Source organism: Dromiciops gliroides, chromosome 5 (genome assembly GCF_019393635.1).
Source record: "Dromiciops gliroides isolate mDroGli1 chromosome 5, mDroGli1.pri, whole genome shotgun sequence".
Lineage (NCBI taxonomy): Eukaryota > Metazoa > Chordata > Mammalia > Microbiotheria > Microbiotheriidae > Dromiciops > Dromiciops gliroides.
Window position 1 is genome coordinate 137,527,326 of NC_057865.1, and position 12,602 is coordinate 137,539,927.

A 12,602-nucleotide genomic window follows, 5' to 3' on the forward strand; every position below is an offset into this window, starting at 1 on the left:
TTCCTCATTGTCACAAGGAGGTAATATTGATTCCACAAGAACAGAGCACAAGTTGGGGTAGATTCTACCAAATTAGAAATGCTTCGGGTGATGAATTGTGTCCTGATAATGGATTGTGTCTGTTGTCCAAGGCCCAGCCTTACTAAGTGTGGAAAAGTTAATCCTCAGTTGACTGGCTAATAGGGAACAAATTCTTTGGCATTATCAACCCATGAAACAGGCAAAAATAAAAATGGTTCTCAGCCCTGTGAGACCTTCTTCCTCTTATGCATTGATAGAGTGGTGGAGTGGTTAAAGAGGAAGCAAATACTGTTAACAGTTACACAGGTTTTTGGACCACCTACAGACATTAATTTAATATCCCAAATGTAGAGTTTCTGTCCTATGTCCAATGAGTTGATACATTCCTAGAGGAATTAAGCACATTAATTTTTAAACTTTCTTTCTTTAAGCAAAAACCCAAGGGCATATAAGGAGGGCAACAATCTGGTTTTAGCTAAATGTAAGACAAAAGTCACCTGTTCTACCCGGCCCACTATAGTATTGTTAAGTGCAACTCTAGGTTAATTTACATACTGATACGAGCTGCTAGGGGCATTATGGGAATTGAAAGAGTTTATTCACCTCAACTTAAATACTGTGTGGATTTGGGGAGTTCTGACTGAAGGAGAATCAAGATGTCAAACAGACAGTTTAACCAGAAATACTTTTTGCTATTATGTCAGAATGTGGACACGCAGGCATTTTCCTCCTCAAAATCATTCTTGTAAAATTATCCAATACCATTGTTGCATCCAGTCTAGCAAAAGAAGTGAAAGTATACTGACAATCCTAGATTAGAGTGTTTTGGTCAGAGCAGTTTCACAAAATAGTGGTAAGACACTTGAGGAGGGAAAAACACCAGTAGCTGAAGAAATCACCAGTAGATGGCAGTAGTTCAGCAAAGAAATAGCCACATCACTGCGTGCTTATCTACTGGGATGGAATAACAGCAGTTTTATAAGTGATGTGAATTAGCAATGAGGCAAAATGAGGAGCATAATAGTGCAGTGGGTGGAGGAGCCATTAAAGATGTGACATCCAAGATGCAACCCTGTATTCCTAAGTTCATGATTTATTCCTGGAGAATTCCCTTTCCCAAATGTGACATGGGAGTCTGGAGACATTCCTTTTTGTACAGTGGGGATGGAGGAATTTTTCCTTCTTATTTACCACACCAATTTCACAAAGTAGTTTTTGTTTGAATTCATGAGTCATCTGCTTTCATCTGGAGGGAAAAATGAAACACTATATGGGAGTATGTGGGCTATAGATTTGAATAGATGCTGAATCAAAGAGAGTACTTTGAACCTGGATCCAGCTGTCAAGGTACCACCTCAAGGGGGTAGTGTTGAGGGAGCCCCAGGGTATGAACATTAAAAATTGCTGGTATCCAGGAAAAAAATGCCTGGCCCAGACTGAGCACTGCTGATTTTTTCCCCAAATATTTCAAGAACAAATAATATACCTATATCACAGATTATTCATAAATATAGGGAAAGATGAAATAATGTCCAATATCTTTTATGAGAAATATTATATTGATATTAATAACCTAGTAAGATAACTCTAAGAGAGATAATATATACCAATTTCTATAATGAATATACAGAAATACTAAATAAACTATCAGCTAATTGACTACAGCAATACAATTTTTAAATAGCAGCAGAGAATAAAAGAAAATTTAGAAAGAAGTGTAGAAAACAGTAATTTTGAAAAAAAATGTATAGTGTTTACATGGGTTTTTTTTTTTAATTTTTTTTTAGGCAATTGGGGTTAAGTGACTTGCCCAGGGTCACACAGCTAGTGTGTGTGTCAAGTGTCTGAGGCTGGATTTGAACTCAGGTCCTCCTGAATCCAGGGCCAGTGCTCTATCCACTGCACCACCTAGCTGCCCCCTACATACTTTTTTAAAAGTAAACAGTGTGAAATGTAAATTCATGTTTTCATAATTAATTCTCTTTATGTGTTATTCTTTATATATACATGTAATATATATATATATATATATATATATATATATATATATATATATATACTGTGTGCATGGAAATGCTCTTTTTTGTCTTTATATATATATGTTCAAATGAATAAAAACAAAAGAAAAAATTCATCGTAACCAGTTTATAACAGCATGCAAGGCTCATTCAATATCATCAATATCAATATCAGAAAAACTATCAACATAATAAAATATGAATTTTTAAAGTCTTCCAAACATATGATGATATCAATAGATGCAGAAAAAGCCTTTGATCAAATCTAACATTCAATATTCCTGATAAAAACACTAAAAAGAATAGCTATAGAAGCATTCTTTCCCACAATACAATAACAGCACCTTAATCCAAGAGCCAATATAATATGCTATGGAGAAACATCAATCATTTAATTTTAAAAGAATACATTAAGCACTTACTTTGTGCCAGATATTGTTAGGTTATGGAGGAAAGGGAAAAAAAGAGTAAAACAAGCCTTAACTTCAGGTGGGTCGGGATTCTACCTTGGGAGACACCATGTGCATATACTGTATTGGAATAGGCAGAACACATACAAGGTAATAGAAGGGAAGGGCACTAGCAGGTGTGTTTGTGGTGATGTAGGAATCAGGAAAGGTCTTCTATGGTGCTTGCTCTGAGTCTTAAAGGAGCCTCAGGATTCTATGTGATGGAGGGGAGTATGAAGGGCAGACAGGGAAGAATAGCAGGAAAGCCATTTGGGTGGAGTAATATGTAATAAGACAGGTTTTAAATGCCAAATAGCAGGGTCTATACTACAACAAGGATACTGCTTTCTTTCCTCTAAGCTCTGTGATGTTTAAAATCTAAATTGTGGTTGCCTTAAATTAAATAGCTTCAGTACCAGTCTTTGGGCATTAAACATTTATTAAAGCATATAGATATTTACAAGGAGTTCAGAAAGTTAAGAAAAAGAAGTCCTACCTAGCCTAGAGTTCCAGCCTGGTTGAGTTCTTCCTCAAGTCCTCCTCCACAAGTCTGCTTTAATCAGGAACTCCCCAGCAAGCTGTTTGTGGAAGCTTTTTATAGGTCTGGAACAGAGTTGGTCCTTACACACTGCTTCAAGGTGATTGGTTGCTGTCCTCCAAATCCATTGGCTTTGAAGGTGTTCTCATGTTGAGTTCACAGTCTAGTTTCTGAGAACAATACCTTCTTAAGGGCTAGCCAGGTGTGATTACAATCCAGTTAACTCGAAGTAGGCTTAATCAGCAGTCAATCACTCTCACTTGATTCAATCAGTATAGATTAATCTCCAGGTGGGTCTTTGAGTATCTGCTAAATCTCATTATTTCATCACAGCTCCTACAAGGTCTTTCATCTTGTACCACACAATGTGGGGCTTTATTTTGTCCCGTGTACTGTTCTTTCCTATAATATTAGCCTTATCTCTACACAAGAGTGGCACAAAGACTTGCCTTTGAGCCAGAGGACCCAGTTTCAAATCATACCTCTGAAGCTTGCTACCTATGGGACCTTGAGTAAGACACTTAATTTCCTCGGGCCTCTGTTTCCTCATTTGTAAAAGAAAGATCATATTGGACTAGATGCCTTCCACCTCGAGATCCTTTGATCCTACAAGCAGATTGTAAATTTCTTTAGAGCAGAGACCATAGTTTATACTATGCCTCCTGACCTAGGACATTGTATGGACACTTTAGGGATTCAGTGATTCACTGACTGATTTATTTGAGCAGAATCTTCGAATTTTTCTTCAATTCATTAGGAAGTAGGAAGTAGTCATTTATTTAGCCGAGGGCCTTATAAAAAATCCTTAAATAGGGGGCAGCTGGGTGGCACAGTGGATAAAGCACCGGCCCTGGATTCAGAAGAACCCAAGTTCAAATCTGACCTCAGACACTTGACACTTGCTAGCTGTGTGACCCCAGGCAAGTCACTTAACTCTCACTGCCCCAGAAAAAAAAATCACTAAATAGCTAACGGACTCCATAAAGAGTAATACCAGATAGTGATGCTTTGGTAAATGTGCAGTTTGGGGTTGTTTTCCAGTCATTTCAGTTATATTTCTTCATGAACTCATTTGGAGTTTTCTCAGCAAAGATACTGGAATAGTTTGTCATTTCCTTCTCCAGCTCATTTTACAGATGAGGGAACTGAAACAAACAGGGTTGAATGACTTGCCCAGAGCCACAAAGCTAGTAAATTTTTCAGCCCAAATTTGAACTCAGGAAGATGTCTTCCTGACTTCAGGCCCAACACAGCCCCACTTAGCTGCTCTCCTTTATTAACATTTACTTTATCACTTTCTTGGGGGCAGCTAGGTGGTGCAGTAGATAAAACACTGGTCCTCGATTAAGGAGGACCTGCGTTCAAATCTGGCCTCAGACACTTGACACTAGCTGTGTGACCCTGGGCAAGTCACTTAACCCTCATTGCCCTGCCCCCCCCAAAAAAAACCCTAAATATAATCCTTTATCACTTTCTTAAGTCTAGACTATTAACAAAACAGTAAATCAAGTCATGATCTGTGGCATTTTGCTGATTTTGGAGATGTAAATGTTCACCCTGAAAATTTAAAAATTGTCTCTTGAAAGCCAGTTGGATCTGGCTCCAGCACACTCTTGCTATCAGCCTATGTGTCTGGAGCAGAAGCTGGAAAGGGAAAGGAAAAGGCTCAGTGGCACATCAGGACTTTAAAAGCAGATGTTTCCTTAGGCTAAATCTTAGGTTTTTCTTTCCCTCTCCTTCCATTCTGATTTTCTGCTGACCTTTCCCTAGATGTGGCCACTGTTCTTTAGCTGTTTTATTTTTTTGTTTGGTTTGGTTTTTTGGTTTTTGGGGGGGGGCAGGGAAATGAAGGTTAAGTGACTTGTCCAGGGTCACACAGCTAATAAGTGTCAAGCCCGAATTTGAACTCAGGTCCTCCTAAATCCAGGACCGGTGCTTTATCCATTGCACCACCTAGATGCCCCCTCTTTAACTGTTCTATTTACATTGCTGGGTTTAGTTTTTTTCCTCTTCTTCCCTCTTTCTATTTTCTCCTTCTTCATCATTGTTTTACCTGAAATAGAATAGTGAAAGGATTATCATCCCCTCTCGAAAAATTGGTGGCATGCTTTTTGGGGAGGGTATTCATTTTGTATAAACTTATATGTATGTACATGCTGTGTCTCCCTACCCCTTGCCCCTTTCCAGAATGTAAACTCCTTGAGAGCTTTATTTTTCCATCACTTAACACAGTGACTGTCAAGTCAAACAATATTTAATAAGCACCTACTATGTGCCAGGCACTATCTTTTAAATTCTAGATATATAAAGGAAAAAAGCACATAATAGGGGCTTCCTTTAAAACCTGCTGTTCCATTGACAGTCTTTATCTTTTTGATCTCCTTTATTTCTTTGGCCAAATTTGCTTCCTTAACTTGTAATGATCAACTGCCACCAGGTGTCCCTCCTCTCCTGTTAGTGAGTATTGCTTCTGGTTAATTATACACTATTAGCAGCTTAAACGGAGAATTGTTCATGGTTTAACATTCTGTCAGTGTCCAAATTGCAGGAAAGGTTTGTGAAGAAAAACGATGAAAGTTCATTTAGATAAGACTCTCCTTATTGATGGAGATTGGTTATTCAGGGCTCCAAGTATACAAGTGTCCTCCACTGCATCCAAGTTGGCATTTTCATTCCTTCTGGAACAGACCATACTCATAGCCCCACCCTTCTTGAAACCTTTCCTAACCAATCAACATTCGATCATTAAGCACCTACTCTAAGCCAGGCAGTCACTGTTCTAGATATTATACAAAAACAAAAATGAAGTGGTCCCTGACCTCAGGTCCTTACATTCTATCAGGAGAGACAACATGTACATGTGGAAACAAATATAAAATATATAGATAACAAATACATAATAATTAAGGGGGCACCAGAAGCTATGGAAGTGATCAAAAAAGACTTTGTATAAAGAGTAACATAAGATAAGTTTTAAAAGAAACAAAGGCTTCCAAGTAAGGGAGCATGAGAGAAGTGCATTCCAGGCATGTGGAACAGCCTTTGAGATGATGTGATGTATATGAAAAACAGTAAGAACATCAGTTTGTATGAATCATAGAGTACATGAAAGGAAGTAATGTATAATAAAAGCTGAAAAAAGTAGATTTGGACCAGATTGTAAATTGTGTGTAAATAACACACAAAGAATTGTTCCTAGAGGCAATATGAAGTCACTGAAGTTTATTGAGTAGGAGAGTGACATGGTCAGACTATTTTTTGCTTTAGGAAAATCACTTTGACAGCCATGTGGAGGATCCTTCCACTCTCAGATTAGCTGATTAATACCCTTTGGGGTCAGGCCAGGATCTCCATTTTGGAGATCATTGATATAGAACAGGTATCAAACTTGCAGTCCCTAGCACTCCTGAATACAACCAAAACCAGATTAAAATGTAATTGGCGGGGGCAGCTAGGTGGCGCAGTGGATAGAGCACCGTCCCTGGAGTCAAGAAGACTTGAGTTCAAATCTGGCCTTAGACACTTAACACTTACTAGTTGTGTGACCCTGGGCAAGTCACTTAACCCCAATTGCCTCACAAAAAAAAACAACCAAAAAAAACCCCCACATGATTGGCCCTAATAAATAAATAAATAAATAAATGTATAAAATGCAGCAAAATATAAATAATATTAATATGTGGTTTTCTAAATCAATATACAGCCTGCAGGGATCCTTATGTATAGTTTAGTGGCCCCTATTTTATTTGAGTTTGAAACCAGGGCTCTAAAGCACAAGCTGTTGAAAGCCTTTACTCACTTAATGTCCAATGGCATTACCTAAGTGTTTCATGACAAATATAAATTGTAATCTTATATTCAGTATGATTGTAAGACACTTGAGGACAAGGAAAATGGCTTTCATTCTGTATCTTCCATTAGTGCCTAGCACAGAGCTGGGAATATAGTAGATTCTCAATCTATATTTAATCAATTAAAACAGAAGTTTTATTACTTCGTTTCATGATTATCAAAAGATTTTGCCCCCATACCCATGAAAATGAGGCTAAATTTTATTACTATTTTTCCTATGAAGATACTTCTTTGGGGAATTATTAAAACTTCATTCACCAATTAGGAAAGAAGAGCTAGGGAAGAAAATATTTTTCCCAAGGGAGATAACTGGATCTAAAGCTGCCACCATCCATTTATCATTTCATTGGGGGGGCAAAGTAATTAATTTTTAATAATTATTCATTTCTTCTGACATTCTGTTTTTGTTCTTGTTTTTATTTTTGTTTTGTTATGTTTTTTAACTTTTGTTCCCACTACCAAAAAGTGATTTTATACCAGGGAACTGGGGTGGGGGGGGTCGGGAGGGGAGGGAAATCTTAGATACAAAAAACCTTGTTTCCATAAAGATTAACTCTAAATGCAAGGACTTCTACAATGTTTACCATGAGACAGCCATGTTTTTATTAAACAAAAAAGTTATCCCATTTATTTTGTTATTATTATTATTTTATAACTATCATTATTATTATGTGCACTATAGTTACCCATAAGAAATACTCTGGAGTTAGGTATCCAATGACCAAACCAACTATGTAGACTTTCCAGAGAGCATACAGAGTATCTCTAGGAAATAGATGGGCAGTTATTCAGGGAAGTTGATGTTTCCTTTTGCCTAGATGCTCAATTTCCTAAAAACCAAATTATAGAATCTATGGTTAGTTTGTTTGAATTATGGTAAGCGGAGTTCAATTCAGTGAATTGCTGATTAATTTATGAATAATGAAATGAGGGCAGACACTCCCGGGCTCTTTGCTACTTGCTGGGAAAAACTACAATGGCAGTGGGAAGTAAGGTTTCAATCACATTTCAATAAGGCAGAGAGGGTTCCGGGGCAAATAGCACAAAAAGTTCAGAGACAATGCAAAAGGGGGAAGACACGAAGGTAGATGGCATGAGAGTGATGGAGAAAGGTAGGCAACTTGGGGAAGAGAATGGGAAAAGGGAGAGTCACTTATATAACTGAGGATTGGTTTTGGGAGCATTTGGGCAGCATGGACCCATATGAAGGTGGAAGAGTACACAGGGGTGAAGATTTTGGAGTCTCATTTTTACAGGGATTTTGTGGGGGACAGACTTTTACCTGTGCCACCTTGGGGTTAGCTCATTAATATATTCACATCATCTCAATTATCAGTAGCATTTGGTGTCCTACCGGTCTTACTGCAGATGTCTGGAGTTTATCTGAGCTTTACAATTCATAGGACCAAAAGGCTCTGACAACAAGGTCTATGAGAGCTTCCCCTGATTTAGCATGTACTCTCAGGATGTGATTTTTAGTTAATATATGATACAGTCTGCAAATTATACTCCTTTGATCTATGAGACAATCTGTAAGTGATTTCAATACTCCCCTTTGCAATCTTAATTCCTGTTTTTGTTACTTTATATGGGCTACTTATAAACTTACTATACTAACTAGAAAGAGGGGGTGAATCAGGAGAACTAGAACAGGATAAAATTTTAATACAGTTTTACAAATAGGTTACACAGGCAGTCACCTAAGTAGTGTCACTTGATGGGCACCAGGAAAGCCTCTCACCTCCTAAGTATTTCACCTACCAGGCTGTCACCAATGGCTATCAATCAATCAATCAATCAATCAATCAATCATCAAGCAGTTAATACGTTCCTGTTATGTGCCAGGCACTGTGCTAGGTGTTAGAGATACCAAAAAAAAGTGAAACAGTCTCTGTCTTCAGGGAGCTTACATTCCTATCAGGAGGGTCAGCATATATATATATATATATATATATATATATATATATATATATATATACACATATATATATTTAGAGAAAAAAATTTTTTAAAAATTAATACGAGGTAAATTGTTTTGGGGGAGCGATGGCAGTTGGTAGGAGGGATCAAAATAAGAAAAGGCTCACCTAGAAAATGGTACTTGAGCTAAGTTTGAATTTGAGGGAAAGGTAAGTAGGGAATGTGTGCCAGGTATGGAAGATATCTACTTCAAAGGAAAAGTAATGTATAATAAGCACTCAACTTTCCTTTAAGTTGAGGAATTATCTCTCATAGAAAGGCAAACATCCCTGGGAAAACTAACACATGAAGTCATTGATAGCTAATACAGAATCACAAAATGTCAAGTTTGTGAGGCCTTGTGGGGACCAATTTTTAATTGGGGAGTGCTAGCTAAGTGACTCGCCACAATATTGGGGCAAGGAAGGAGACTGGCAGCCTTCCTCAAAACAGAACAAGATTTATTTTAACAAGAACGAACTTAAAAAAACACACAAACAGGATTAGTAGGATCAAGGGAAAGGAAATAAAATGGGGAAAGGGAAATTATAATACCTGAAAAAATACCACCGCCCAGGAATCAGCTGAAAATACGCAGCAGGACACCTGTTGCTTTCCAGCTTCCACCTAGAATGCCCAATTCTCCTCCCCCTAACCTAGAAACACCCCACACAGCCCCAACCAATGGGATGGCTGCTCTGACAGTCACATGACTGCCCTCACTAGGCTTCTAATCTTTATAATTTTGCCAGGCCCATGTAGGCATCAGCGAGTGGTGATGACATGAGGTGCCAGAGCCCTGGCAACGGCTACAACCAGTGGCTGGAGCACCGTGTGGTTTGTGGAGCCCCAGGCCAGTGCACACCAAGGCATAAAAACCTCAAATAACAATTAATTCTTTACATTCTTTTAGTCCAACCCATACCTGAATAATAACCTACTCTGCAAACCTCTCAGATGTGATCATCCATTCTTTCTTTGACATTGGAATGTCAATTGAGAACTCAAGTGAGCAGGAATCTACTACCACAAAGAGCAGCACATTCTATTTTTGGACAGATCTAATAGTTAAGAAATTTTTCCTAATATTAAACCCAAATTTGGGGGCATCTGTGTGGCACAGTGGATAAAGCACCAGCCCTGGATTCAGGAGAACCTGAGTTCAAATCTGGCCTCAGACACTTGACACTTACTAGCTGTGTGACCCTGGGCAAGTCACTTAACCCTCATTGCCCTGAAAAACAAAAACAAAACAAAAAACAAACCCACAAATTTGCCTCTTGATGCTAGTTCTGCCCTCTTGGCCCAGGTAGGAAAAAAACAACAACATTCTTCTATGTGATAGCTTTTTGAATACTTGAAGATAATTATCATGTCCCAAGTCCTTTATGGCATGAAATAAAAATCTTTCAACATGAACTCAAGGCCCTTCACCAACAGGTTAGGGTCATCCAAAAAAGTTTTCTTTTTGTGGGAAATCTGATAAATAAGATAAATTTATAGCAAACTTACTGGAGGAGAATAAATTTATTTCTTTTGCTCTTATACAGAGACACAAGTACTCATATCATATATGCAGGAAACTAATCTGGAATTATCTTTTGTTGTTTTACTTTTATTGTTTTATCATCAATAAGCATGTACTAGGCACTTACTATGTGTCAGGCACTGCAGATACAAAGAAAAGCACAAAACAATTCCTGTTCTCGAGGAGCTGAGAGAGACAACATGAAAACAACTATGTACAAATAAGCTGCATTCAAAATAAATTGGAGGATAGAGCACCGGCCCTGGATTCAGGAGGACCTGAGTTCAAATCCGGCCTCAGACACTTGACACTTACTAGCTGTGTGACCCTGGGCAAAAAACAAAACAAAACAAAAAAATAAATAAATTGGAGATAATCAACAGATTAGCATTAGGAGATCATCAGGAAAGGCTCCTTTTAAAAGAAAGGACTTTAGATTATTTAGGAAGTCAGGGGAGCCATGAGGCAGAGAGAGTTCCAGGCAGAGGGGTCAGCACATCGAAAATGCCCAGAACTGGGTGATGACATGTCATATGTGAGGAAAAGAAAGGAGGCCAGTGTCACTGGATAGTAGGGTATGTGGAGGGTAAGATACAATAGCAGAGGAAAAGAAAGGACTGGAAAGGTAGAGAGAATAACAAAAGTACAATACTCTATTAGAAGAATTTTTTTAAATATAAAAGACATTGTCTCTACTTAGCCTTAGAACCAATAATTATAAGGAGTAACTCCTCAAGTCTTCTCAGGAAATATGCACAGAGTATTAGAAATTTGTGACAGATATATTAGCATGTCTTGAAACAAACATTCTTAAAGGATATATTTAAAACCGACTTAGGAGGTTTTAATGTCATTCATACCAGCACCTTAACATAGAACATAAAACATGTTAGTGCTGGAAAAAACCTTAGAACTCACCTAATGCAATCTTCTCATTTTACACTTAAGGAAAGACATAGTATAGTGGAAAGAGCAATGGCTTTAAAGTGAGAGGAAATGAATTAAAACCCTGATTTTTTAGGGGCAGCTAGGTGGCACAGTGGATAGAGTAGCAGCCCTGGAGTCAGGAGGACCTGAGTTCAAACCTGGCCTCAGACACTTGACACTTACTAGCTGTGTGACCCTGGGCAAGTCACTTAACCTCAATTGCCTCACAAACCGCCCCCCCCCAAAAAAACCCTCAAAACCAAATAAACTAGTTATTAAAAAAAAAAAACTGATTTTTACTACCTGTGTGACCTTGGACAAGTCACTGGATTTCTCTTGGCTTCAGTTTTCTCCTCTGTCAAATGAGAGGGTAGGAGTAGGTAGACTGAGGTTCCTTTCAAATCTAAATCTATGATTATTATGATCCTATGAAGCTGATGCCCAAAGCTATTAAGTGGCTTATCCAAGGTCACACAGGTAATGTACATGGCAGTGCCAGGAATAGAACTCAAGTATTCTGACTAAAAATCCAGTGCTTTCTCCATTCTCATTCACATCATTTATCCTCCAAAAACATTAACAACTATATCACGGAGGCTTGAGAAATTGCTATTTCTAGAATTTTTTCTCATGGATACAACCAAAAGAATGTCATCAACCCTTTTTTTTTTTGTCACCCAATGTGTTGTTCTCTTATAGTAACCTCCTGAAAAGTTCACCTAAATATTCTTTGTAAAGTTAAGAGGAATCCTCCAGACTTTCACAGTTGATGTTTTACAGATCATTTCTTTAGTTTTCAATAGCATCCAATTGGTTGAGACGGTTTAATATCATGCTGTTTATTTTCTTCAGCTCATCAATATCCTTTCCTTCAGCTGTTAATCTTCTTGACACTTCATCCATCTTGCTTCCAGTTTGAACTTTTAAAAGGAAAATAAATTCTATCAGTTGGTTTTGAATGTGTTTATCATGACTACTCAATGCTTAACATTCATCCAGGCACTGGAAAGAACACAATTGTACAAGGACAAGTCTGCCTGTCAGGAAGTGAAACAACATTCTGTCAAGTGAAGGAGCAGAGGGAGAAGGGAGAGGAGAGAACAGAAGAAAGTTCATCCTTCACTGAAATATTTGGTAGTTGAAATGGTGCCAATATTGAATACCCTTGGCAGATAAATATAAACCTTGGCCTGGCCAAAAACATTTATGAAAACAATAATAATCATTTTTATCTCATTTGATCCTTATACAACCTTGCGAGATAGGTGTTATTATTACCCTATTTTAGAAATGAGGAAACTTAGCCTAGT

General features: G+C 37.9%; 1 protein-coding gene across 3 annotated transcripts in view; it reads right to left on the reverse strand.

Annotated features, from left to right (window-relative positions):
* Window positions 1-5,009: 5,009 nt before the first annotated feature.
* Window positions 5,010-12,602, reverse strand: part of LSMEM1 (leucine rich single-pass membrane protein 1) — a 30,747-nt gene continuing 23,154 nt past the window's right edge. For 2 of the 3 annotated variants that reach the window (XM_043968015.1, XM_043968014.1), the window contains one exon: window positions 11,549-12,212. In XM_043968015.1, coding sequence (XP_043823950.1) covers window positions 12,082-12,212 — 131 coding nt within the window. In that variant the 3' untranslated portion in view covers window positions 11,549-12,081. Of the gene's footprint in view, window positions 5,080-11,548; window positions 12,213-12,602 lie in introns of those variants that run through there. The other variant, XR_006353318.1, reaches the window with a different exon arrangement.